This window comes from Vulpes lagopus, chromosome 14, assembly GCF_018345385.1.
Source record: "Vulpes lagopus strain Blue_001 chromosome 14, ASM1834538v1, whole genome shotgun sequence".
NCBI classification, from domain to species: Eukaryota; Metazoa; Chordata; class Mammalia; order Carnivora; family Canidae; genus Vulpes; species Vulpes lagopus.
Genome location: NC_054837.1, coordinates 27,029,102 through 27,056,781, shown reverse-complemented (window position 1 = coordinate 27,056,781; position 27,680 = coordinate 27,029,102). Strand labels below are relative to the sequence as shown.

Below are 27,680 nucleotides of genomic sequence, written 5' to 3'. Positions count from 1 at the left end.
TATATGTTAATTAATTAACATAATTTAACATAATTAACATAAATTTAAATTAAATTTTTTTTTTTTTAAGAAAAAGTCAAAGTACAACATACAGGAAAATCTGGAAGAACATAAAATTATCACAAGTGGATTTTTTTGTCTTTATATCTTTATGTTTCTGTATAAGAAATTTTCCACAATAAATATTTTTCATGTTTAAATAAGAAAAAAAAAACTTTAAGAAAACTTTAAAAATTACCGCCTAATTTTCCTCTGATAACATCCAAGGCTTCCTGGTACTTTCCCAAACGTTCCAGGATCATATAATAAAGTTCAACCTTACAGAAAAAACAAATAAATGGAATAATTGAAACTTATCAATAATAATAGTCATTTGCATGTTTTTAAAAAAGTTATCTAGGGGCATCTGGGTGGCTCAGTCAGTTAAGTGTCCAACTCTTCATATCAGCTCAGATCTTTTTTTTTTTTTCTTTTTAAGATCTTAGGTATTTATTCATGAGAGACACAGAGAGAAGCAGAGATATAGGAAGAGGGAGAAGCAGGCTCCCTGCAGACAGCTTGATGCACAACTAGATCCCTGAACCCCCGGATCACGTCCTGAGCCAAAGGCAGATGCTCAACCACTAAGCCACCCAGGTGCCCCAGCTCACAACTTGATATTAGGGTCATGAATTCAAACCCTGAGTTGGTCTCCATGCTGAGTGGAGACTACCTTAAAATTTTTAATTTATTTTAACTTAATTTAAAAAGTATCTAATGGAAATGAGATGAAATCAGCAGTAAGAATGTTCATTATACCTAAGCTGAGTTGTTCCAAAGCTTTATATCTATACAAAAGGCAAGAGAGGGATCCCTGGGTGGCGCAGTGGTTTGGCGCCTGCCTTTGGCCCAGGGCGCGATCCTGGAGACCCGGGATCGAATCCCACATCAGGCTCCCGGTGCATGGAGCCTGCTTCTCTCTCCGCCTGTGTCTCTGCCTCTCTCTCTCTCTCTCTCTCTCTGTGACTATCATAAATAAATAAAAATTAAAAAAAAAAAAAAAGGCAAGAGAGTGAGGACCCAGCTCTCTAACTGGAATAAGACAGAAGTTTATAATACTGTAGCATAATATTGTAGCAATATCAAACTCATGTGATACAAAAGTAGGGCTTTTATAGGACTTCCATTACTCACTTCAGCTTCAGCTTCTATCTTGTCCTCCTTCACCATTTTTTCTACCATTCTTTCAGCAAGGGGAAGAAACATCGTTTTTGAGAGGTTTTCATCCTGTGCCGATATAGACTATAGGAGAAAAAATAAACGTTTCACTCTAATTTCTCTTCTGTTTGCACTATTTATATTATTACCAGGCAGACTATTAATGTGACCCCAGCACAGAATTCCAGTCTACTTCCTATGTCAAATATCAGACCTAATTTGAACTTGCCAAGAAGATACATTACAGAGTGTTCTGCTTTAGAAGAGATTTGTTAAAGATTCATTAGCCCATATATTTTTGACAAACTGGGTTTCCATAATATGACCTAACTTTTAAATAGGTTATTCATACATTTTTCTAGAAAGTTAAGAGGGGGTATGCCTATACTGCTTATTATATGTAACGGGTATCAGGTGTTTGAAAAGAAAAGCCTTTCAGATGTCTTTTTTGAGATGTTCACATATTAGAGGTAAAACATCAATAACTTCTATTAATATAGTTTAGTATTAGCGAATTTCAATAACTAAGATTATCTTAGATTGATAATTAAAATCAGTGCATATTAATAATTTTAACATTGCCTAAGATTCTGCTCAGAGCTCAGTAGCTCAAGCTACTATGCTTGTTTCACAGATAAACTAAGAGATTCCCCAACAACCCACTAAGATGTGCTGAAACCAGTATATGAATGCAGATCTGTCTGAACCCTGAGCTTCTCTGTCCTTAACTGCTACATTTTAACTCTTTCTTCCCCATCTTCTCTTACACACTATCTCCTTTTGGTCCTTATAGTAGCTCTGAGAAATAAGTATCTCCATTCCGCAAAAGAGCAAACTGAGGTTCAAAAACCAGAATTGATAAAACAAGGCCATCCAGTTAAATACTGTGTTCACTAATAAATAATACTATATTAAAGACAAATTTCAAGTCAAAATATCAAGTATTTTGAGGCTCATACTTGATCAAATAACTCAGTAGTGGATCTAAGATTCAAGGGAAATATATTCTGTGCTACACAGATAAACCAAAATACCAAGTCATAAGGAATAAATACCAAACTCCCCAACTCAAAAAGTCAACTGGCAATATGTATACTCCCTTTGATACATGCTGCAAAATATTACCCAAGGTGTTCAAAAGACAAGGGCAATAACTATACACAAAAATAAGAACAAATTTCAAACCCATTCTGAATGCCATACTCACTTGCATAATTAAGCTCATCACAGACCAAAAGTAGTAAGGGTTTTTGGGGACAATCTTATATAGAGCCATGCCAGCCTGAAAGATAGAGAGCCATAAATACTTAATTTAGAAAACATCATACAGAGGGCAATTAATAATCTAGATATGTGGCAAGAAGTTTTCTAGGAGAACAGCAACACGTCTACACATCCCAGTTACTGTAAGTGCCTAATAACTTGATGGATATTCTCTAGCAGATAGCAATATAGGTAATCACAAAGGTGAATTTTACAACATCAGGAATATTTCACCTTTTGAATCAGACTTCTTCAAATTAAAGCACGTATTTTTGAAAAATATAGCAACCCAATATGGTTCTGACAGACTATCAACAAACACAAAATGTGGCTCATGAATGTATACCAATAAACTTTACTAAAAGACACTGCACTAACCAGTTATAGTAAAACAAATAAAAAAAATTCAGACAGTATATTTAAACGTAAAATTAGAAAAGTTTACTCTGACATTATTCAAAAAATAATTCTTATTTTAGGAAAATAATCAGGTTCTTTCAAGATATCATTAACTAGAACTGAACCCTTTCTTTGTGAAATGTATAATATGAAATACTTAAAAGCAGAGATATGGCAAAAAGAAATAAAGTAGATCTATTCATGCATAACTGAGAATCTGTAATTAGCCAACTAGTAATCAATGCTAAGAACTCAACTAATTGTCACAGTTACTATTTTATGTTTATTAATCTTTTGCCTATTTTTAACCCACTTGAAAAATTACACAGAGCCTCTATTAAGTGGAATAGACCTTTCTATTCCTGCTGATGATACAAAGATTGAGTCCTAGTTCCAAATGCACTTAAAAGCTAGGGAAAGAGATAAGACAAATATTCAAACAACTAAATTATACTTGGCAAAAAAATAAATGTCCTATACAAAAACACGATGCTTTTTTGTTTCCAAAAAAAGGGAAGGTTAAGTTTATTCATTCCTTTCTTTTTCTTTAAGGGAAAGTAGAGAAGGGAACTTTATCAATAAATAAAGCCTTCTTCAAAGTAACAGTCTTTCCAGGTGAACCTTGAAGGTGAAAGAGATTGTCTACAGGCAAAGATGGGGCTAAAGAATACATATACACAAATACAAACATCTGAGATGAGTGGCTAAGTGAGTGAATCAATTCTAGGTAGACGCAAAATGAACTGAACAAAAATATTAAAGAAAAAAGAGACATGCTGACAAGAACAAATAAGACAGGGATCCCTGGGTGGCTCAATGGTTTAGCGTCTGCCTTCAGCCCAGGCTGTGATCCTGGAGTCCTGGGATCGAGTCCCACATCAGGCTCCCTGCATGGAGCCTGCTTCTCCCTCTGCCTGTGTCTCTGCCTCCCTCTCCCTCCCTCTCTCTCTCTCTCTCTCTCTCTCTCTCTGTCTCTCATGTAAATAAATAAAATCTTAAAAAAAAAAAAAACAAATAAGACATTTGGCTAAAAACAAGGATAAGTATTAAGAGGACTGGCAGGGGAAAAGGGCTGAAAGGTAACCGAGATACTCTTGTGAAGCACTCAAAAACGAGTCTGTTATACAGAGTAAGGGAGAGATATATACCCATCTATACTCTTCTAGGAAGAATGTTTTAGCTGTACTATAAAGAAAGAAAACAGAAGGACACTTGGGTGGCTCAGTGGTTGAGCATCTGCCTTTGGTTCAGGTCACAATCTCAGGGTCCTGGGATCAAGTCCCGCATTGGGCTCCCCACAAGGAGCCTGCTTCTCCCTCTGCCTAGGTCTCTGCCTCTCTGTGTGACTCTCGTGAATAAATAAATTTAAAAATCTTAAAAAAAAAAAAAATCTGTGGTAAGAACCTGGGTGGCTCAGTCAGTTAAGCATCTGCTTTTGGCTTGGGTCATAGTCCTAGAGTCCCCAGATCGAGCCCTACATCGGGCTCCCTGCTCAGCAGGGAATTTGCTTCTCCCTCTTCCCTTGCTCATGTTCTCTCACTCTTGCTCATTCTCAAAATAAATAAATAATCTTTATACATACACACACACAGTGGAATAATAAAATTAACACTTAAAAAAAAAAATAAATTAAGAGAAAGAAAAGTATCCACAGGCCTATATCCTGGTAACATTTTGGTACATACCCTTAGAAATAGATCCTTTATGTACTAGTAGAAAAAGACAAAGACACATAGGACTATTTGACGGGATGGGGTGTTACATTTTACTCTACCATATAGATGAATCATAATTCCCTTAACTATATCTGTATTAATGGACATTTAATATACTTTATTTAAAATGTATTTCTAGATGTACAAATGATATTAAAGATTTGCATAAAAAAAGATTTGCATATACACGTTAGTGTTGCCAATTAGAAATATATATCCATTTCACATTAAAAGAAAAATTATAATCTCTGAATATTTTTCCTGAGAATATATTCCAATAGTAAGTAAAACTTCTTCAAAGAATTGTATTTGGGCAAAAAAAATTCTTCCAACTTAAAAACTTGCATAAGCAAATATAAAGACTAATTTTAAGGAGAAAGGATTTATATTAATATAGTATTTTCCAACATCCCTAATTCATCTATTGTTATAATCTGATATTTCAAGTAAAGAATAAAACAAAATAAAAACCCAAGTAAGAAAGCTTTGCTTTTAGAAGAAATTATACCTACACACAAAGCTATTTTTTTAAAAAAAATACTAGTGTGACATCATAACCCTTTATGGGCTTACCAGTTTCATCTCTCTGGGATGTTGACTTTACCCACCCACTAGTCCAAATGTGTCCAAATGAGGCTCCTTCACATGTATACAAGGAATATCTAAAATGTGCTAAATGGCAAATAAGCTGCCTCTGGAGGAAAAGACAAATATCCAAACAGTGGGGAGTTTTCCCAGATGGATTTAAATCTCAGCAGGCTACAAAGAGTTAAATTTAAAAATTAAGATATAAACTTTAAAATTAATATTTCTATAGTCTATTCATTTTTTATTCTGGGATTTCTGCGAATATAACAGCAATCTTAGGCACTGGGACAATTTGAAGCCAACTTACCAGAACCAAATAAAACATACCATCAGGCCACAAAAGAACAATCAGATTTCCCCAAATAAAACTCATAAAGAACTTGAATAATAGTTCATCTTTAAAACACACACAGAGGGGCAGCCTGGGTGGCTCAACGGTTTGGCACCGCCTTCGGCCCAGGGTGTGATATTAGAGACCCGGGATCAAGTCCCACGTCCAACTAGCTGCATGGAGCCTGCTTCTCCCTCTGCCTGTGTCTCTGCCTCTCTCTCTGTTCCTCACAAATAAATAAATAAAATCTTGTAAACACACACACACACACAGTATCTTCCTAATCTCCACATACAAATACATAGATTCAGTTCTACACATATATGCAAACACACACATGCACACACACACACATTGCTAAAATTAAGTCACATTTAAAGAGGCTTTTACATCTAATAACAAATCCCACAGCCCAGGAAGTTTGGAATCAAGTTACCTGTTGCATTTTCTTGTATTCGCCTACTCTGGCATAAGCCATGAAGAGGTGAGAATGATATTCCTCACTATTGGGAACTTTCTTCACAGCTGCTTCATAAAGTTTTGTAACTAACTCCGCTAGGATAAAGAGAAACAGGGTATTCTTTAATTATTAAAATATATCTTAAATCTTTACAGCATTTAATTTTTTTCCCCTTTGAAGTAAACAGATGTCTCCTATCACTAAGGAAGAAGAAAGTATCTGTTTTGCCTCACCTGAGCATTAATCTTCTCTAGCCTGAGTGTTACTCGATCAAGCATGGAACAGCTCAGGCCTCCTAAACACATTTACAATATATAAATAAGACCCTACAGATCTAGCCTCTGTCCCCTTAATTATTTCCCCCAGCCCTTTGTGTTCTAGCACATCTATCTGTAGTTCCACTAGATTCCCTGTGCTATATCATACCTAACCATGCCTTTACTCTGTTCCCTCTGCCTGGATTCTCCTTTCCTCTCTTTTCTATTCAGTGAACATCATTCAAGACCAAGACCCAGCTCAAATGCAATCCTCTCTGCAAGGAACTGTGCAAGTTCAAATGTAATCCTTCCCTGAACACCCAGTTTGATCACTCCTCCACCCAGTTTGATCACTGCTTCCCTCTGCCATCTTTATATCTTTTAAATAAATCTCTTATATAAAATTTATTAACACACAATGCAATATACAGTCTACTGATGAATCTCCCCTTAGTTTTTTTTAATTGAGCTCTATGCTCAACATAGGGCTTAATCCCACGACCCTGAGATCAACAGTTGCATGTTCTACCAACTGAGCCAGCCAGGTGCCTCTGAATTTCCCCTTATAGACTGTAACATAAGAACAGAGAGAGCTTCTTTCATCTTCAAGTGGGGTACAATACTTGTCACAGAGAAACATTCAATATTTGTGAGACAGAAAAATGATTTTTAAAAAAACACTGGGGGAGAATTCATATCCCTAAATCAATACATATAATATCCCAACTCTTAAATTCTATCTTTCATAAAAATGAAAAACAGAAACGATAACATTTTCTCCATAAGGTTGGCGAAAACTTTATTTTTTCCAGCTTTATCTAGGAATAACTAACAATTAAGAACTGCATTATTGGGCAGCCCAGGTGGCTCAGTGGTTTAGCGCCACCTTCAGTCCAGGCCATGGTCCTGGGGACCCGAGATCGAGTCTCATGTCAGGCTTCCTGCATGAGGCCTGCTTCTCCCTCTCTCTGCCTGTGTCTCTGCCTCTGTGTGTGTGTGCGTGTGTGTGTGTGTGTCTCATGAATAAATAAATAAAATCTTTAAAAAAAAAAAGAACTGCATTATTAAAAGTGTATGACTTTAGGGTAGCCCGGGTGTCCCAGCTGTTTAGAGCCGCCTTCGGCGCAGGGCGTGACCCTGGAGGCCCAGGATCAAGTCCCGCATCGGGCTCCCTGCGTGGAACCTGCTTCTCCCTCCACCTGTGTCTCTGCCTCTCTCTCTGTGTCTCTCATAAATAAATAAAATTTTTTTCAAAAATAAAAATAAAAAGTATATGCCTTTAAGCACTTTGACGCTTAGGTGGCTCAGCGGTTGAGCGTCTGCCTTTGGCTCAGGGCATGATCCCAGGGTCCCGGAATTGAGTCCCACAATGGGCTTCCTGCATGGAGCCTGCTTCTCCCTCTGCCTGTCTCTCTCATGAATAAATAAATAAAATCTTTAAAAAGAAAAAGAGAGAGAGAGAGAGAGAGAGAGAGAGAGAAAGAGAGAGGGAGGGAGGGAGGGAGGGAGGAGGAGGAAGGAAGGAAGGAAGGAAGGAAGGAAGGAAGGAAGGAAGGAAAGAAAGAAAGAAAGAAAGAAAGAAAGAAAGAAAGAAAGAAAGAAAGAAAGAAAGAAAGAAAAAAAAAGAAAGAAAGAAAGAAAGAAAGAAAGAAAGAAAGAAAGAAAGAAAGAAAGAAAGAAAGAAAGAGAAAGAAAGAAAGAAAGAAAGAAAGAAAGAAAGAAAGAAAGAAAGAGAGAGAGAGAATAATATGATGGTTTGAAGGCAAAACTTTTTTAAGATTTTCTTTATCTATGTGACAAAGAGCACAAGCAGGCAGAGCAGCAAACAGAGCGAGAGGGAGAAGGCTCCTCCTTGAGCAGAAAACCTGATGCAGGGCTCAATCCCAGGACCCCAGGATCACAACCCAACGAAAAGGCATACTCTTAACCAACTGAGCCACCTACATGCCCTAAAGGCAAAACTTTTATTTTTATTTAAGATTTTATTTTTTTTATTCATGAGATACCGGGGGGGGGGGGTGGGGGGGCTGAGACACAGGCAGAGGGAGAAGCAGGCTCCATGCAGGGAGCCCGACGTGGGACTTGATCCCGGGTCTCCAGGATCACTCCCTGGGCCGAAGGCGGCGCTAAGCCAGTGAGCCACCAGGGCTGCCAAGGGCAAAACTTTTAAAATAAGTTCAAAGTTGAACAAAATTAATGAAGTACTACTTAGAAAAACGAATGTGATAGATTTAATAGCAAGATAATAAAATACATTCAGGAAAGCAAGTACCTCTTGGAATGTAAAAGGGGAAGTGAGATTAAAGAGGAACACAAAGGAAGCTGTCTTAGTATTGATAATGCTGTTTCTTAAGTTGGTGGGTAGATTCATTACTCCACATCAAGTATTTTAGTGTGTTACATAAAATAGATCTTCTATAATATGTAAAATGGAAGACATATATTATCCCATAATAAAAGACTTGAAAAATTAACAATGAAAACCTTTATTTACAGGTGAAGTGGTAAACTAACTAGAATATGAGTTCTAGCAATCTTGGGGTGGAGTCTTTTGGGTTTCCTACGTACAGTATCATGTCATCTGCAAAGAGGGAGAATTTGACTTACTCTTTGCCAATATGAATGCCTTATTTTTTTGTTGTCTGATTGCTGAGGCTAGGACTTCTAGTACTATGTTGAATAGCAGTGGTGAGAGGGGACATCCCTGTTGTGTTCCTGATCTTAGGAGAAAGGCTCTCAGTATTTCCCCATTGAGAATGTTATTTGCTGTGGGCTTTTCGTAGATGGCTTTTAAGATATTGAGGAATATTCCTCTATCCTTACACTCTGAAGAGTTTTGATCAGGAATGGATGCTGTATTTTGTCAAATGCTTTCCCTCCATCTATTGAGAGGATCATATGGTTGTTTATTCTCTTGTTGATGTGATCTATCATGTTGATGATTTTACCAGTGTTGAACCAATCTTGCATCCCGGGGATAAATCCCACTTGGTCATGGTGAATAATCTTCTTAATGCACTGTTAGATCCTATTGGCTAGTATCTTGTTGAGCATTTTTACATCTGTATTCATCAGGGATACCAGTCAATAATTCTCCTTTTTGGTGGGGTCTTTGTCTGGTTTTGGAATTAAGGTGATGCTGGCCTCAAAACGAGTTTGGAAGCATTCTGTCCCTTTCTATCCTTTGGAAAGGCTTTAGTAGAATAGGTATTATTTCTTCTTTAGACGTTTGATAGAATTCCCCAGGGAAACCATCTGGCCCTATACTTATGTGTCTTGGGAGGCTTTTGATGACTGCTTCAATTTCCTCCCTGGTTATTGGCCTGTTCAGGTTTTCTATTTCTTCCTGTTCTAGTTTTGGTAATTTGTCGTTTCCCAGAAATGCATCCATTTCTTCTAGATTGCCTAATTTATTGGCATATAGCTGCTAATAATACATTTTTAAAATCGTTTGTTTTTCCTTAGTATTGGTTGTGATCTCTCCTCTTTCATGATTTTATCAATTTGAATCTTTTTTTTTTAATAAGGCTGGCTAATGGTTTATCTTATTAATTCTTTCAAAGAATGAACTCCTGGTTTTGTTGATCTGTTCTATAGTTCTCCTGGTCTCTATTTTATTGAGTTCTGCTGGAATCTTTATTATCTCTCTTTTTCTGCGTGGTGTAGGTTTTATTTGCTGTTCTTTCTCAACTTCCTTTAGATGCGAGATTAGATTGAGTTTTTTCCAATTTTTTGAGGGACCCTTGTATTGCAATGTATTTCCCTCTTAGGACTGTTTTTGCTGTATCCCAAAGATTTTGAACGGTTGTATCTTGATTTTCATTAGTTTCCATGAATCTTTTTAATTCTTCTCTAATTTCCTGGTTGACCCATTCATCTTTTAGTAGGATGCTCTTTAACCTCCACGTGTTTGAGTTTCTTCCAAATTTCTTCTTGTGATTGAGTTCTAGTTTCAAAGCACTGTGGTCTGAAAATATGCAGGGTACAATCCCCATCTTTTGGTATCAGTAGAGACCTGATTTGTGACCCAGTATGTGGTCTATTCTGGAGAAAGTTCCATGTGCACTTGAGAAGAATGTGTATTCAGTTGCATTCAGATGCAAAGTTCTATATATATATCTGTGAAATCCATTTGGTCCAGTGTATACTTTAAAAAGTCCTTGTTTCTTTTTTTTTTTTTTAATTATTTTTTTAAGATTTTATTTCTTTATTCATGAGAGACACAGAGAGAGGGGCAGAAACATAGGCAGAGGGAGAAGCAGGCTCCTTACAGGGAGCCCGATGTGGGACTTGATCCCAGGATCCCAGGACCATGACCTGAGGCAAAGGCAGATGCCCAACCACTGAGCCACCCAGGTGCCCCCCCCCCAAAAAAAGTCCTGTTTTTGGTGATGTTCTGCTTAGAATATCTGTCACTTGCGGAAAGTGCCATGCTAAAGTCTCCTACTATTAGTGTATTAATATCTAAGTATGTCTTTACTTTGGTTATTAATTGATATACTTGGCAGCTCCCACATTAAGGGCATAAATCAATGCCCAGAAGTAAGTGGCATTTCTATACACTAACAATGAGACTAAAGAAAGAGAAATTAAGGAGTCAATCCCATTTACAATTGCACCCAAAAGCATAAGAGACCTAGGAATAAACCTAACCAAAGAGGTAAAGGATCTATACCCTAAAAACTACAGAACACTTCTGAAAGAAACTGAAGAAGACACAAAGAGATGGAAAAATCCTCCATGCTCAGGGATTGGAAAAATTAATATTGTAAAAATGTCTATGCTACCCAGGGCAATTTACACATTCAATGCAACTCCTATCAAAATACCATGGACTTTCTTCAGAGAGTTGGAACAAATAAGATTTGTGTGGAATCAGAAAAGACCCCAAGTATCCAGGAGAATACTGAAAAAGAAAACCAATGCCAGGGCATCACAATGCTGGATTTCAAGTTATACTACAAGCTGTGATCATCAAGACAGTGGGGTACTGGCATAAAAAGAGACACACATATCAATGGAACAGAACAGAGAACCCAGAAATGGGCACTCAACTCTGTGGTCAACTAATATTTGACAAAGCAGGAAAGACTATTCACTGGAGAAAGGACAGTCTCTTCAATAAATGGTGCTGGGAAAATTGGATAGCCATGTGCAGAAGAATGAAACTAGACCATTCTCTTGTACCATACACAAAGATAAACTCAAAATGGATGAAAGATCTAAATGTGACAAGAATCCAACAAAATTCTAGAGGAAAACACAGGCAACAACCTTTTTGAACTTGCCCACAGCAACTTCTTGCAAGATACATCTATGAAGGCAAGAGAAACAAAAGCAAAAATGAATTATTGGGACTTCAAGATAAAAAGCTTCTGCACAGCAAAAGAAACAGTCAACAAAACTAAAAGACAACCTACAGAATGGGAGAAGATATTTACAAATGACATAATCGATAAAGGGCTAGTATCCAAGTTCTATAAAGAACTTATTAAACTCAACAGCAAAGAAACAAACAATCTAATCATGAAATGGGCAAAAGACATGAACAGAAATTTCACCCAAGAAGACGTAGACATGGCGAACAAGCACATGAGAAAATGTTACACATCACTTGCCATCAGGGAAATACAAACCAAAACCACAATGAGATACCACTTTCACACCAGTGAGAATGGTGAAAATTAACAAGACAAGAAACAACAAATGTTGGAGCGGATATAGAGAAAGAGGAACCCTCTTGCACTGTTGGTGGGAATGTGAACTGGTAAGGACACTCTGGAAAACTGTGGAGGTTCCTCAAAGAGTTAAAAATAGGGATCCCTGGGTGGCTCAGAGGTTTGGCACCTGCCTTCGGCCCAGGGCCTGATCCTGGAGACCTGGGATCGAGTCCCATGTCAGGCTCCCTGCATGGAGCCTGCTTCTCCCTCTGCCTGTGTCTCTGCCTCTTTCTCTCTCATGAATAAATAAATAAAATATTTAAAAAAAAAAAAAGAGTTAAAAATAGAGCTACCCTCCGACCCCACAATTGCACTACTGGGGATTTACCCCTAAGATACAGATGCAGTGAAAAACCGAGACACCTGCACCCCAATGTTCATAGCAATGTCCACAATAGCCAAACTGTGGAAAGAACCTCAGTGTCCATCGAAAGATGAATGGATAAGATGTGGTATATGTATGCAATGGAATATTACTCAGCCATTGAAAACGGCAAATACCCACCATTTGCTTCGACATGGAGGAAACTGGAGGGTATTCTGATGAGTGAAATAAGTTAATCGGAAAAGGACAAACATTTATGGTCTCATTCATTCGGGGAATACAAAAAATAGTGAAAGGGATTAAAGGGGAAAGGAGAGAAAATGAGTGGGAAAAATCAGAGAGGGTGACAGAACATAAGACTCCTAATTCTGGGAAAAGAACAAGGGGTAGTAGAAGGGGAGGTGGCAGGGGGATGGGGTGACTGGGTGACGGACACTGAGGGTGGCACTTGACGGGATGAGCACTGGGTTACTATATGTTGGCAAATCGAACTCTGATAAAAAAAAATACAAAAAAAAAAAAAAAACCTAGAATATGCTTAGAAATAACGTGCCAGGGGGAGGAGATACAGATAAAATTGGCCATGTGACAATGAATGCTGAAGGTGGGTAATGAGTTTAAGAGGATTTATTATGCTGTTCTGGTTTTATGTTGAAATTTTCCATATCAAATAATAAAAAAGGGTAATTCTTCCATATAGTAAATCAAAATGTCACATTGACCTCAAGTTCTCATTCCAATTCAGGGACACTAATACATGTGAAATATTCTTTCTACCTACAGTCTTTGTAAGTCATAGTTAATGCACAAAATATTACCTATTGCCATTCACTCTAATCATGAGTGATAAATAAAATGAATAAGAGACAGGGCTCCTGGATGGCTCAGTTGGTTAAGCAAGTACCTTTGGTTCAGGTCATGATCTCAAGTCCTGGGATGAAGCCCCACAGTGGGCTCCCTACTTAGCAGGGAGTCTGTTTCTCCCTCTCTCTCTGCCTCCCCCGATGCTGCTCATGCTCTCTCTCAAATAAATAAATAAAACAAAAAATTTTTTGTTAAATAAACAAATACAGAACTCAATTGGAAACAAACAAACTTGAGGCATCTGGATGGCTCAGCTGGCTAAGCGTCTGACTCCTGATTTTGGCTCAGGTCATGATCTCAGGGTCGTAAGATTGAGCTGAGTGTCAGGCTCCATGCTGAGTGTGGAGCTTGCTTAAGATTCTCTCCCCCTCTTCCTTTCCCCCCACTCACGTGCTTTCTCTCGCTCTAAAATAAATAAATAAATCTTTTTTTAAAAATTTAAAAAAGGAGGGGATCCCTGGGTGGCGCAGCGGTTTGGCGTCTGCCTTTGGCCCAGGGCACGATCCTGGAGACCCAGGATCGAATCCCACATCGGGCTTCCGGTGCATGGAGCCTGCTTCTCCCTCTGCCTGTGTCTCTGCCTCTCTCTCTCTCTCTCTCTGTGACTATCATAAATAAACAAAAAATTTTTTTAAAAAAATTTTAAAAAGGAAAGAAAAGAAACAAACAAAAACTTCAGCTCTGGTTTAAAAACAATGAAAAAGAAACATACAAGAAAAAAAAAGAAAGAAAGAAAAAGAAAAAGAAACATACGTCGATGCATCTCCCGGTAAAGAATAGTCAGTGCCTGTAGAGAGTTGTCATCTGTGGGTTCAAGGGCTGCCACCTCCTGTGCCAAGGTGAAGGCTTCTTCTTGCTTTCCAGTTCTCTGTAAACCAATTGCCTTTAAAACCTGAGACAAAGGAAAACAAATTACTTTTAAAAGGACCGAAACGAAAATATGAGCCAAATCTCCCTGCTCAGTGGGGAGCCTACTTCTTCCTGTCCCTCTCCCCTATTCGTGTGCTCTGTCACATAAATAAAATCTTAAAAAAAAAAAAAAAAAAGCGCCAAAGAAGGCCAACTTGAAAATAAAACATAAGCTGTAAGGTATGTCTACGTTGCTAATCAAGTAAACCATATTTCACTAAAACTATCAGCAAATCAAGATTCTTTCCTATTTCAGTCATATTAAGAAGGCACAACAGGGGCACCTGGCTGACTCAGTCTGAACAGTATACAACTTTCAACCTCAAGGTTGTGAGTTCAAATGCCATATTGGGCATGGAGCCTACTTAAAAGATGAATAAATAAAAGGCACAACAGTGCTTAAAAAAAAAAGTCTATCAAAATAAAAAATTAAGTTAGCTAAGTTATATCCAAAATATCCAGAGAAATAAATAGCCAGCTTTTAATTAAACATTATTTATGGCATTTAAGTAATCAGAAAAATAAATGGCTTAGAGAGGCACCTAGCTGGCTCAATCAGTGGAGCGTTCAATTCTCAATCTCAGGGTTGTGAGTTCAAGCCCCACGTTGAGTGTAGAGATTGCTTAAAAATAAAATCCTTAGGGGCACCTGGGTGGCTCAGTTGGTTAAGCATTCAACTAATGGTTTCAGCTCGGGTCACGATCTCATGGGTCCTGGGACTGAGTCCCAGGTAAGGCTCCATGCTCAGAGGGCAGTCTGCTTGAAGATTTCTATCTCTGCCCTGCCCCCAACTCGTGCACTCACACATGTATGCACTCTCTCTCTCTAATAAATAAATCTAAAAACTAAAAATAAATAAAATGAAATCTTTTAAGGGGTGCCTGGGTGGCTCGGTAAAGCATCTGACTTTTGATCTGAGCTCAGGTCTTAATCTCAGGGTCATGAATTCAAGTTCTGTAATGGGCTCCACACTAGGCATGGAGCCGACTTAAAAAACAAAACAATGGGATCCCTGGGTGGCTCAGCAGTTTAGTGCCTGCCTTCTGCCCGGGGCATGGTCCTGGAGTCCCCAGGATGGAGTCCCATGTAGGGCTCCCTGCATGGAGCCTGCTTCTCCCTCTGCCTGTGTCCCCGGGGCATGGTCCTGGAGTCCCCGGGATGGAGTCCCACGTCAGGCTCCCTGCATGGAGCCTGCTTCTCCCTCTGCCTGTGTCTCTGCCTCTCTGCTCCCCCATCTCCTCTCTCTTTCATGAATGAATAAATAAAATCTTAAAAAAATAAAATAAATAAAATTAAATTTAAAAACCTGAAAAAAAAATTAACCCTGAAAAAATAGAGTCACTAAAGAGATTTAAAATCTTTTCTCAGGGATCCCTGGGTGGCTCAGCAGTTTAGCGCCGCCTTCAGCCCAGGGTGTGATCCTCGGGTCCCAGGATCAAGTCCCACATCGGGCTCCCTGCATGGAGCCTGCTTCTCCCTCTGCCTGTGTCTCTGCCTCACTCTCTCTATGTCCCACCAAAAGTAACTCAAGAGCAAATGAACTTACCTTAGCACAATGAAGATCCTTGTGTTTCTTCAACAATTTATCTGCTTGCTGAATTGCCATTTTATTATTACCATTATCAAGATAATCTATGAAAACAAATTATGATAGTTATTATATTCCTTCAACAAATATGAAAAATGCATAGGCTGGTATGAGATTTTCTTTTTTTTCTTTTAAAGATGTTATTTGAGTGCTCCCTTCAGCAGCACATATACTAAGATTTTATTTATTTGAGAGAGAACAAGTAGGGAGAGGGGCAGCAGGAGAGGGAGAAGCAGACTCCCTGCTGAGCATGGAACCTGATGTAATGCTCCATCTCAGGATTCTGAGATCGTGATCTGACCCAAAGTCAGATGCTAAAGCAACTGAGCCATCCAGGTGCCCCACTATGTTTCATAAGGTATTTTAATTCAGTATTAAAAACATCACAGTGCCAATTTTAACTCTAAATGGCTAGGATAGTCCAGAATACAATCATATATTCCTATAGTCATATCTCAGACCTGTTATAAAATTGTGTTAAAGCGGGACGCTTAGATGGCTCAGTAGTTGAGCGTCTGCCTTTGGCTCAGGGCATGATCCCAGAGTCCTGGGATGGAATCCCACATCGGGCTCCCTGCATGGAGCCTGCTTCTCCCTCTGCCTATGTCCCTGCTTTTCTCTGTGTTTCATGAGTCAACAAATAAAATCTTAAAAAAAAAAAAAAAAAAATGTGGGAAAAAAAAGGAATCGGGGTGCCTGGGTGCCTCAGTCAGTTAAGCTTCTGCTGTTGGCTCAGGTCGTGATGAGATCGAGCCCTGAATCAAGCTCCCCACTCAGCAGGTAGTCTGCTTCTCCCTCTCCCTCTGCCTCCAAATCATGCTTGCTCTCTCTCAAACAAATCTTGAAAAAAAGAAAGGACTCAATTATTATCCAAAAGTCTAACAAAAGCAGAGATTCATTTCCAGATGAGAAGATCTAGAAGAAAATGAGAAGTATCATAAATAGGAAATGATGGTAGCTGCCAATTCTAAATATAGAAAGATGACTAAACAAGCCAGTCCACAACATGCTACTACTACCAGGTCCCTCTTTGCTCATCAAAGTCAGTGTAGGAGCAGATGAGGCATAGATAACTGAAAATAAATTATGGATCAAATGCTGGTGAGTACAGGGAGCAATAGCACCTCTCAGCGCTGCTGGGAAGGTAAAATGGTACAGCAACCTTGGAAGAGTCTGGCAGTTTCCTCAAACACTAAACATACTCTACCATTTGGTCAGCAATTGAGCTCCTTCATATCTATCCTTATAATAAGCTGAAAATTTACCTCCACACAAAAAAACCTGCACACAAATGTTTATGGCAGTTTTATTCATAACTACCAAACCTTGGAAGTAACCAAGATTTCCTTCAATGGGCCAATGGATAAACAAATTATAGTACATCCCATACAATGGAATATTATTCAGATAAAAAGAAATGAGCTATCAAGACACAAACACACAAAACACAGAGGAACTTTAAATGCATATTGCTACATGAAAGAAGCCAATGTGGCAAGGCTACATAATATATGTAGCCAATTATACAACATTCTGGAAAAGGCAAAAATTATAGAGACAATAATATAATCAATCAGTGGTCACCAGAGGGATGAAAGGGTAGAGCACAAGAGATTTTTAGAGCAGTAAAACTATTCTGTATGATACTGTAATGATTGGGTATAGGTCATCATACTTATGTCACAACCCAGAGAAGGTACAACACAAAGAATAAACCCTAATGTGAACTAGTAAACTATGGACATTAGTTAAAAATAACCTATCCTGGGACACCTGGGTGGCTCAGCGGTTTAGCACCTGCCTTTGGCCCAGAGCGTGATCTTGGAGTCCTGGGATGGAATCCCACATCGGGCTCCCTTGCATGGAGCCTGCTTCTCCCTCTGCCTATGTCTCTGCCTCTCTCTCTCTGTGTGTCTCTCATGAATAAATAAAATCTTAAAAGATAACAATACAATAAAATAAATAAAAAATAAATAAAAATAACCTATCCCAGGGACACCTGGTGGCTCAGTGGTTGAGTGTCTGCCTATGGCTCAGGTCGTGATCCTGCAGTACTGGGATTGAGTCCTGTGTCAGGCTCCTCACAGGGAACCTACTTTTCCCTCTGCCTATGGTCTCAGTCTCTATTTTTCTCATAGTCTTTAAAAAAACACCTGGGTGGCTCAGGTGGTTGGCCAACTGCCTTCAGCTCAGGTTATGATCCAGGGGTCCTAAGATCAAGTCCCACATTGGGCTCCCCAGAAGGAGCCTGCTTTTCCCTCTATGTCTCTGCCTCTGTTTCTCATGAATAAATAAATAAAATCTTTAAAAATAATAATAATAACCTATCCTACTGGTTCAGCAACTGAAACAAAGTACCACACTAAATTAAGATGTTAACAACAGGGGAAACTGGGGGGGGGAGATATTGGACCGCTACTTTTCACTCATTTTTCTGTAAACCTAAAACTGCTCTAACAAAAAAAGCATATTAATAAAATGTGTGTACATATATATACAAGCAATATACTGTATATTGTATATATAATTGTAACTATATACATACACTATATAAATGTGTGTATATATGTGTATATATAAAAGCAAAGATTCAGTTCCAGAGAAGGAAAGTGAAAAGTGTGCTAAGTGGAAAACAATGGTGCTGTCAATTCTAAACATAGAAAAAAAGGATGAATGCAGGCCAATTCACAATCTACTACCTCCTATGGTCCCACTCTGTCCATCAAGGTCTCAAAGAGGGACAGAGGAGGCATAACAATTCAAAATAATATATGGCCCTGGTGGCCCAGAGTATCCCAAATAACAGAAATAGACAATTTTACCTGAAGAATTCAATTTCCTCCAATGAATACCTGACTAAAACTTAAAACAGACAACCACGTGAACCCATGAGTTTTTCTTTTTTTTCTAAAAGCACACAATCTTAGGCTTAACAGTCAAATATCTAACACTAGTTTTCTTAAATAACTCAGCCAATATGCCATCATTTGTCCTTACAGAACACCTGAGAGAGATATTTCAGCTCAATAAAGGATACTTTCTCTTCCTAATAACTTGATGCTGATCTCTTTCTGAGTCAGTTCTAAGTTAATTCTGACTCATTCCTGCATGACTCCAAGTTCTCAGAGCACACCCTGGAGCCTTCTCAAAGAATAACTAAACATCCTTGATGAGACCCCAGCTCCGAGGATCTGCACACAAATGGATGAGACCAGAGATCAGGACTTAAAAGGGTACCTACCTGCCCATGCCCTCTTCTCTGGGAATAGTTTTCATTGTCTCTACTGCAGGGGTAGTACTGGACAACCATGTCTAGACCTTGAAACTACACCCAATGGGTTGGATATTTGACCCAAGGGTAAGTCAGGTTTCTCCCTGGTAAACTGTAACTGCAACACTGAGTCACAAAGCCAGAGGCAGTAAACTATGGGGAACCTCATTTTGAGTCTGACATTACCAGTGGCAGTTCCAGAATTTCCATTTTGAAGGTCACATCTTGGTGTGGCTATAAACCCAACATGTTGGGCCCTGGATGAACTGATGACTAAGCAAACTTCAACAGTTTGAAGAAGCAAGCAGAGAATAAACACACACAGATAAAAGCAGAGATGAAAATAGGTTTAGATCCTGACAGCTCTCCAATTTCCATCAAGCCCTGAATACATCCCTGCCCTATGCTCCTACAAGGGTTTATAGCTAGTCCTTTTTTTAATATAATTTTTATTTTTTACTTATTTATTCATACACACACACACACACACACAGAGAGAGAGAGAGAGAGAGAGAGAGAGAGAGAGAGAAAGAGAGGAGAGAGGCAGAGACACAGGCAGAGGGAGAAGCAGGCTCCATGCAGGGAGCCTGATGTGGGACTCGATCCCAGGTCTCCAGGATCACGCCCTAGGCTGCAGGTGGCGCTAAACCGCTGGCGCTAAACCGCTGCGCCACCGGGGCTGCCCGCAAGTCCCTTTGACTTGAGCTTGTGTCAAGTGTTTCTGCTCCTTGCACCCACAAGTTTTAACTAAGCCAATCTGCTATTATCCAGGCTCCCCGTTTCTGGATGCCTAGACAAGAAAAATCTATTTTCATTTTACATTACTGACTCTGAAATATAAATTATGTAACTCCTGGAGAAAACAGGCCAATAAAAAAGATATCCCAGAGCCCCTGGATGGCTCAGTCAGTTAAGCCTCCAATTTGATTTTGGCTGAGGTCATGATCTCAAGATCATGACACTGAGCCCCTCCTCTGGCTCTGTCCTGGGCATGGAGCCTGCTTATGATTCTTTCTCCCTCTCCCCACTCCTCTAAAAAAATTTAATTAAAAATAATAAACAATAACTCTGTTTTTTTAAATAAGTTTGTTTTAAAACTCAAGAATGGGGCACCTGGGTGGCACAGTTAGCTGAGCATCCTACTCCTGGTTTTGGCTCAGGTTGTGATCTCAGGGTCTTGGGATCAAGCCCTGTGTCGGGCTCCATGTTCAGCACAGAGTGTGCTAGAGTTTCTCCCTTTCCCTCTGGCTCTCCCTGTGCTCGCTCGCTCATGCTCTCTCTCTCTCAAAATACATAAATAAATAAATTTTTTTTTAAAAAAAAAGAAACTTGTTCAATAGTTAAACTGTGGTTTGACCATGAGGATTAGTGCTGTTCCCTTAACAACAAGAGTAAGCCAAAAATCAGCATCACAAATCAGGCATAGGAAACAGTAAGATGATGATGCAAAGGTGAAAGCAATGTTTGCAAAGCAAAGGTACCACTCTGAGTGGAATATTTTTATGATCCTTGCAGTCAGCACTAGATAACTAACACTCTGAGAACATTATCTCTTCCAACGTTTCCCTTGTATTTAAGAGACAGTCTCTTGGGACGCCTGGGTGGCTCAGCAGTTGAGCATCTGCCTTTGGCTCAGGGCGTGATCCCAGAGTCCTAGGATCGAGTCCCACATCAGGATCCCTGCATGGAGCCTGTTTCTCCTCCCTCCCTCTGCCTGTGTCTCTGCCTCTCTGTCTCTCATGAATACATAAATTAAAAAAAAAAATAAATAAGATTTTAAAGTAATCTCTACACTCAACATTGGCTCAAACTCACAACCCCAAGATCAAGAGTCCATGCTCTTCTACCAACTGAGCCAGCCAGGTACCCCATCGATTTATTACTTTCTAATTTTTTTTTCTTTTTAACAACAAAGGAACAGACTTCAGACTCAGAGCTTCACAAATATATCAGAATCTTTTTTTTTTAAAGATTTTATTTATTCATTCATAAGAGAGAGAGACAGACAGACAGACAGACAGACACAGGCAGAGGGAGAAGCAGGCTCCATGCAGGGAGCCCAATATGGGACTTGATCCTGGGACACCAGGATCACAACCCGAGCCAAAGACAGACGCTCAACCACTGACTGACCCATCCGGGTGTCCCACAAATACCAAAATCTAGTTAAGACTTTAACACCACTGTTTTGCTTTCATTTTATTTTTACTGCTTTGTTTTCTCTGCACAAGTGACAGGTCCTCCATTAATGATAATGAAATGGATTATTTTAAAATAAATTTAAGTTAAAAATCAACTTAGGAAAAAATAGAAAAAAATCAACTTAGAGAAGAATATTAAGTAAACAATAGTACAGGTAATACTATAATAAAGCTATAATGATCAGACTGGATAGAAGAATGGTGGAAATTTGGGAAATACTGGGTTAAATCATTGGCAAGAGATGATCAAAATCTGTTGAATGAGTGAACTAACCACCTTCCTGGGCAACAATTTGAACAGAAGTGACTTCCTTACACATGCAGACAGCAGTAGGCCCTGACACAGGCAGGCCTACCTACTTGCCCAGTAGAAGAGGCCCTGGGATTGATTTGTTCAGTCATACTTAGGGATACTGAAAGTATGGCTCAGTCTATGGAGAATGCACCTCTTGACCTCAGGGATCATGAGTTCGAGCCCCATATTGGGCATAGAGCTTACTTCAAAAAAGAAAGATTAGTCTTGCCAAAAAAAAAAAAAAAACAACAACCAACAAACAAAAAGCCTTTACACTGTGTGTTCTTGCAGCTGTTGTGAAAGCCTGTGGAGCAGCCAAAATGACAACGTGGACTGTTTCCACCTCCTACAAGAGCTTCAAAGACTACTAAAGATATTGCTCCAATTTAGAAAAAAAGATTGAATACAACATAGCTCCATCTTTGCTTAAAATTCTAAATGCTTTAGAATAGGAGCCTTGCTTTTACCAATACAAACTGTAGGTGAAACATTCCCTCAGTCAACAAATTTTGTTAAATACCAACTAAGCACAAAATGGCTGGGAGGGCTTAAATTTAAAAATGAATGATGCCTCCTAACCGATCACCTCACAGCCTACATTTGCTGCTCCCTTTTCAACTATTTCCCCTAGAGTATTCAGAGCTATCGTTTTTAAACTGCAAGCCTGATCATCTCACTCTACACTAATTAAATCTCTTCAGTGCTTCCCACCATCTCTAAAACAAATTTCAAAATTCTTAAAATTGCTTACAAAGCTGAGTCTCTCATCTCACCAGTAGATCAGTGTCTGCACTGCAACCACACAAGCCTTAACTTAGGTCCTCAGGTGGAGCAAGCTCCTTTTTACACACTCCCATCATTGCCTAACTAACCTCTGCTCTTCTTTCACATTCAAAGTAAAATGTCACTTCCACAGGGAACCTTTTCTTGTCTTGTCTCCAACAGCTCAGATACCCATATATTGTATGCACTCAAGGGAACCTACATTTTTCCTTCAAAGCTCTTAACACAGGGCACCTGGGTGGCGGCTCAGTGGGTTAAGGATCTGCTCAGGTCATGATCCCAGGGTCCTGAATCAAGCGCCACTGCTTCTCCCTCTTCCTCTGCCCCGCCCTTCGTTCCCTCTCGCTCTCTCCCCCTCAAATAAATAAATCTTTAAAAAAAAATTTTTTTAATTTATTTATTCATGAGAGACAAAGAGAGGCAGAGAAGCAGGCTCCCTGCAGGGAGCCCGATGTGGGACTCAATCCCAGGACCCCAGGATGACCTGAGCTGAAGGCAGATGCTCAACTACTGAGCCACCAGGCGCTCCATAAAAACACCTCTTAATCATTACACAAGTGTAATGATTATGGGTACCATTACTTTTCAGAAATCTGTTGAAACTACAAGCTCCTTGAAAGCAGAAACCATGTCTCTGTTGTGCTGTTTGGTACTCACTCATTCCCTGAATCTAAATTGTGCCTAGCACATATTGGGCCCTCAATAATATGGTGAATGATAAAAAGAATACAGAAACAAAAAGGGAGAAAAGGCAGTCTTCTAGAAATTGAGTAGTCTATCAGGAAAATGAAAGATATGTGCATACAAAGTGACCACAACAGGAAGTTCAAAGAATCAATTATTAGTGATGACTTCATGCTATTAAAATATTTTTCAAAATCTTGCCAACTAATTTTTTTAAAGCTTTCTCTTTTTTCAAGTTTTATTTAAGTAATCCCAATGTGGGGCTCAAACTCACAACCCTGAGATCAAGAGTTGCATGTTCTTCCAACTGAGCCAGCCAGCACCACCCCCCCCAACTAATTTTAAGGAGGTTCCATGCCTAGCATGGTGCCCAATGTAGGGCTCAATTTCACAACCCCAAGATCAAGACCTGAGCTAAGACCAAGAGTTGGACATTCAAACGACCCAGTCACCCAGGTGCCCCAACTAATTTTTTTAAATAACAAAAGGAGTGCAAGCCATGGTTAATAGTAAATAATAATAAAAAGAAAAAAATCCAAACAGTTCATAAGGGCATAACATGAAAAGCAAGTCTCTTAAGCCTACCTTATGCTCCCATTATGCTCTACATATTCTTCTAAGAATTTTCTGTGCATTAAAATTTCTTTTAAGTCTAAAATGCTTTTAGAAAGTAGAAGTCTAAGTCAGGCCTTTTTAAATGGTCATAATAATGTACCAGATGACTTTTCTAAAGGGTAAGATAATCTTCACTCACCAAGATGCCCTGCCACTCCTGGGGGAAAACAGGACATGACTTGCAGGGCTAACAAGGCCCAACAGAAGGCTTAGAATAAATACCACACTGGATTGAGGACTAGGGAGCATTTCTAATGAACTACAGCAGAATAATTACTTGGAGTTGACCAGGGACCAAAGGGAAATGTCTTAACTCACTAAAAAGTCATTACCATTCAAGAAACACAAATAGGAAGCATGTTATACCTGACCCAGACAATAGCAAGCCAGTAAGATATATTAGAACAAAAGATCATGTATGAAGAAAGTAAATAAAAATGTTTATGTGTATTCTAAAGACTATGGGGATATTTTTTCTTTGAAACTTCTCTATTTTTCAATTGCTGACCTAGCAATTCCTGTATTCTATACAAATTTATGATGTGCCATACCTGACCATCACTTCCATTCTGCTTGTCCCTCTAACCACTAAAAATGTTTTAATACGGGCAGCCCCGGTGGCGCAGCGGTTTAGTGCCGCCTGCAGCCCAGGATGTGATCCTGGAGACCCTAGATGGGAGTCACACATCAGGCTCTCTGCATGGAGCCTGCTTCTCCCTCTGCCTATATCTCTGCCTCTCTCTCTCTGTGTCTCTATGAATAAATAAAAATATTTTTTTAAAAATGTTTTAATACTAATAATAATGGGGATCCCTGGGTGGCTTAGCGGTTAAGAACCTGCCTTTGGCCCAAGGTGTGATCCTGGAGTTCCAGGATCAAGTCCCGTGTCAGGCTCCCTGCATGGAGCCTGCTTCTCCCTCTGCCTGTGTCTCTGCCTCTCTCTCCTTCTCTCTCTCTCTCTCTCTCTCTCTGTGTGTATCTTATGAATAAATAAATAAAATCTTTAAAATAAATTAATTAAAAAATAAAATTAATAATAATGATAGAAGAAAGCACTGGTGCTCACCAAGTAATGTCAGAGTACAAAATCTGTAAAGAACCACATAACACAAGACAATAATTTTAGCAAAAGGAAAATAAATAAAGTAGGTGTTCTAGTAAGGTCAGGTATGGTTTTCAAACACCAAACACACAATACCTAAACTTACCAATTTAAAAATAATGAGAAGCACTCTGAAGATATTTCAACTAATGAGCTTTCTGAAAAGTTATTCCAAACCTAGACATTGAAAATATAATTTTGGGACGCCTGGGTAGTTCAGTGGTTGAGCGTCTGCCTTTGGCTCAGGGTATGATCCCATGGTCCCGGGATCGAGTCCCACATCGGGTTCCCTGCATGGAGCCCGATTCTTCCTCTGCCTCTCTCTCTCTCTCTCTGTCTCTCATGAATAAATACATAACATCTTAAAAAAAAAAAAAAAAAAGAGGGAACCCTGGGTGGCGCAGCGGTTTGGCGCCTGCCTTTGGCCCGGGGCACGATCCTGGAGACCCCAGATCGAATCCCACGTCGGGCTCCCTGCATGGAGCCTGCTTCTCCCTCTGCCTGTGTCTCTGCCTCTCTGTCTCTCTGTGTGTGACTATCATAAATAAATAAATAAAATCTTAAAAAAAAAAAAAAAAAAGAAAATGTAATTTCAACCTACCACATCTCAACACACCACGATTTCACAGTTAATTGCCCATACAGTCCTGTCCACTTCTACCCTAAACAATACTCAGCATGAACTGAGGTCACAGGCAAGATTCCAAGAGTTGTAAAACGCTAAAACCTTGGCAGTACAAATAATGCTGTACAAAGACAGTGATGCTGCTAATTCTGAACTCAGTGAAGGGCTGGGCTCTCAGTGACAATGCCTATGTTCAAATCCCAGATCTACAATTTACTAGCTACAACTGTGAGCAAGTTCATCTAAGGCCTTTAGTTTACTAGTATGATCATAATAATCAGGACAGTTAGCATACAAATAAGCACTCAATCAATGCTAACAGTTGTTGAACCTCAGGCTGGTGAGCAAGCACTACCTACCAAGCACAGGCTTTTCCTTTACCAGCTAATTAAAGTCTGAATTCAAGAACAATAGTGGTTTAGGCGTATTAATATATATAAACACAAAAGGAGGAGCTGTCCCAAAGTCTGGAGGTCAAAAGTGCTGAAGTCAAGGACAGTGGGTATCCTCTCTTTTCCTATTCCTGCCAGTTGATATTAATTGCCTTGGAATTCTTAAAGAAAGTCTCTTCTAATACTCTTCTTTTGTAATATAACAAAAGCTACATAATTCTGGCTTCAGTTTTGACAATATGACCTGTCACTTCTATTTAACATATCTTAATTGTTTAGCAATGTGAAATGGACAATGAACTACTCCTTACTGGGTAGTTCAAAGCACCGTTATTTCTAAATGACTCATGGGACACCAAAGGCATTTTCTTTAGTCTTCAAGAACAATTTTAGAAATCCATTTATTCTCAAAAATGCTAAATCTTAGGGATGCCTGGATGATGCATTCAGTTAAGCATCAGCCTCTTTATTTCATCTTAGGTCATAATTCAAGGCCCTGGGATCTAGCCCTGAGTCAGGCTTCAGGCTCAGCATAGATTCTACTTGGTTTTCTCTCTCTCCCACTCCCTCTCCTCCCCCGCCCCCACACACCATTACATCTCCCACACTATGCACATGCACTCTCTCTCTCTCTCTCTCTCAAATAAATAAATAAATCTTTTTTTTGTTTAAAGGTACTGTATCTTGGGGAAGTGGGGCTAGATGGTGATGGGTATTAAAGAGGGCACTTTGTTATCATAAGCACTGGGTGCTATATGTATGTGATAAATCCCTGAATTCTATTCCTGAAACCAATACTGCACTGTATGTTAGCTAACTAGAATTTAAATTTAAAAATAAAAGTACTGAATCTTTTTAATGGCGGGGGGCTGGGGCACCTGGCTGCTCAGTAGTAGGAGCATGCGACTCTTGATCTCAGAGTTATGAGTTCAAGCCCCACAATGGGCACAGAGATTACTTCAATAAATGAATAAAACTTAAAAAAAAAAATCTGCAGGCAGCTGCTGTTGCAGAGAGTCATACGTAATAAGCCAAAAATTGTGAGCCCTGGCTGGATTCAGTTCCTACTCTCAATCACCCTTATTTCATCCTTGCCTTCTGAAAATATATACTGGAGGGTATGATAACATACACCATGAGGAAATGGAAATAGAGTCCTACCTCTGCCACTCAACACCTGTGTGACCTTTGGGAACTCAGTGTCTTCAGTTCAAAGTGAGGTATTCTCTAGCAATGGTTAAGACAGTAAGCTTGGGACACTGGGGTTCAGATCCTAACCCCATCAAATGTTAGCTGAGTGACCTCAGGTAAATTAGACAACATGAACAAAGCCCCATTTTTCTCATCTGTGGGGGAAAAGGAGGAGGGGGTGCAGAACTGGAAAAAAACTATCCACCTCATGAGAATGTGTGAAAATTGAATGAAATAAGCCATGTGAAGGGCCAGTCGCAGAGCCGACATAATAATCAGTCTATACACATTAGCTATGATTTCCCACCTCACAGGGTTGTTGCTAGAATCAAATGAGACATGAGTAAAGCATCATACAAATTTATAAAAGCAGGACCAGAAATACCAGAAATAAAGTTGCCCCATCCTCCAAAAAAGTTGAGTGATCTCAGCCATGTGGAGAAACCTCCATTTACAGTAACATCTACACTATAAACGCGAGGTCTAGTTTGGCAAAAACCACTGACCTTGAAGCCTTCCTTACCATTAAGAGAGACCAACCACCCATGAGAGAGAGGAACTACCACAGTCCAATTACAGAACATCTCAGTTATTGAAAAGGTGTTCCTCCCTGACTCAAATCTGTTTTTCACAACATCAAGGATGACATCAAGGTCTTAAAGCCTGGGGTTAAGACTTGAAGCGTTATGGAGGAGAATCTATTTTACAAGCACATGGGAAGCTGCAGAGAAAACCAGAGAAGCTGCGGAGAGGAGAAGCCCTGCAGCAGCCCTGCATGCCCCTCTGACAAGAGCTAACACGGGCTCTTCACCGCTATTTTGGGCCCACGACCCCCACCCCCCACCCCGCCTCCCACGTGCGCCCAGCGCAGCTGTTTCCCCACCAAACGGCTGGATTGGGGGCCT

The 27,680-nt window shown here is 39.5% G+C and overlaps 1 protein-coding gene across 1 annotated transcript in view; it reads right to left on the bottom strand.

Annotated features, from left to right (window-relative positions):
- NAA25 (N-alpha-acetyltransferase 25, NatB auxiliary subunit) overlaps nt 1-27,680 on the bottom strand; it is a 78,252-nt gene that overhangs the window by 49,980 nt on the left and 592 nt on the right. The window contains exons 2-7 of the mRNA XM_041729126.1: nt 15,575-15,660; nt 13,873-14,011; nt 5,930-6,048; nt 2,405-2,479; nt 1,174-1,281; nt 239-317 (exon numbers count right to left, since the gene is read on the bottom strand). Of these exons, the coding sequence (XP_041585060.1) occupies nt 239-317; nt 1,174-1,281; nt 2,405-2,479; nt 5,930-6,048; nt 13,873-14,011; nt 15,575-15,660 (606 nt within the window). The remainder of the gene's footprint in view (nt 1-238; nt 318-1,173; nt 1,282-2,404; nt 2,480-5,929; nt 6,049-13,872; nt 14,012-15,574; nt 15,661-27,680) is intronic.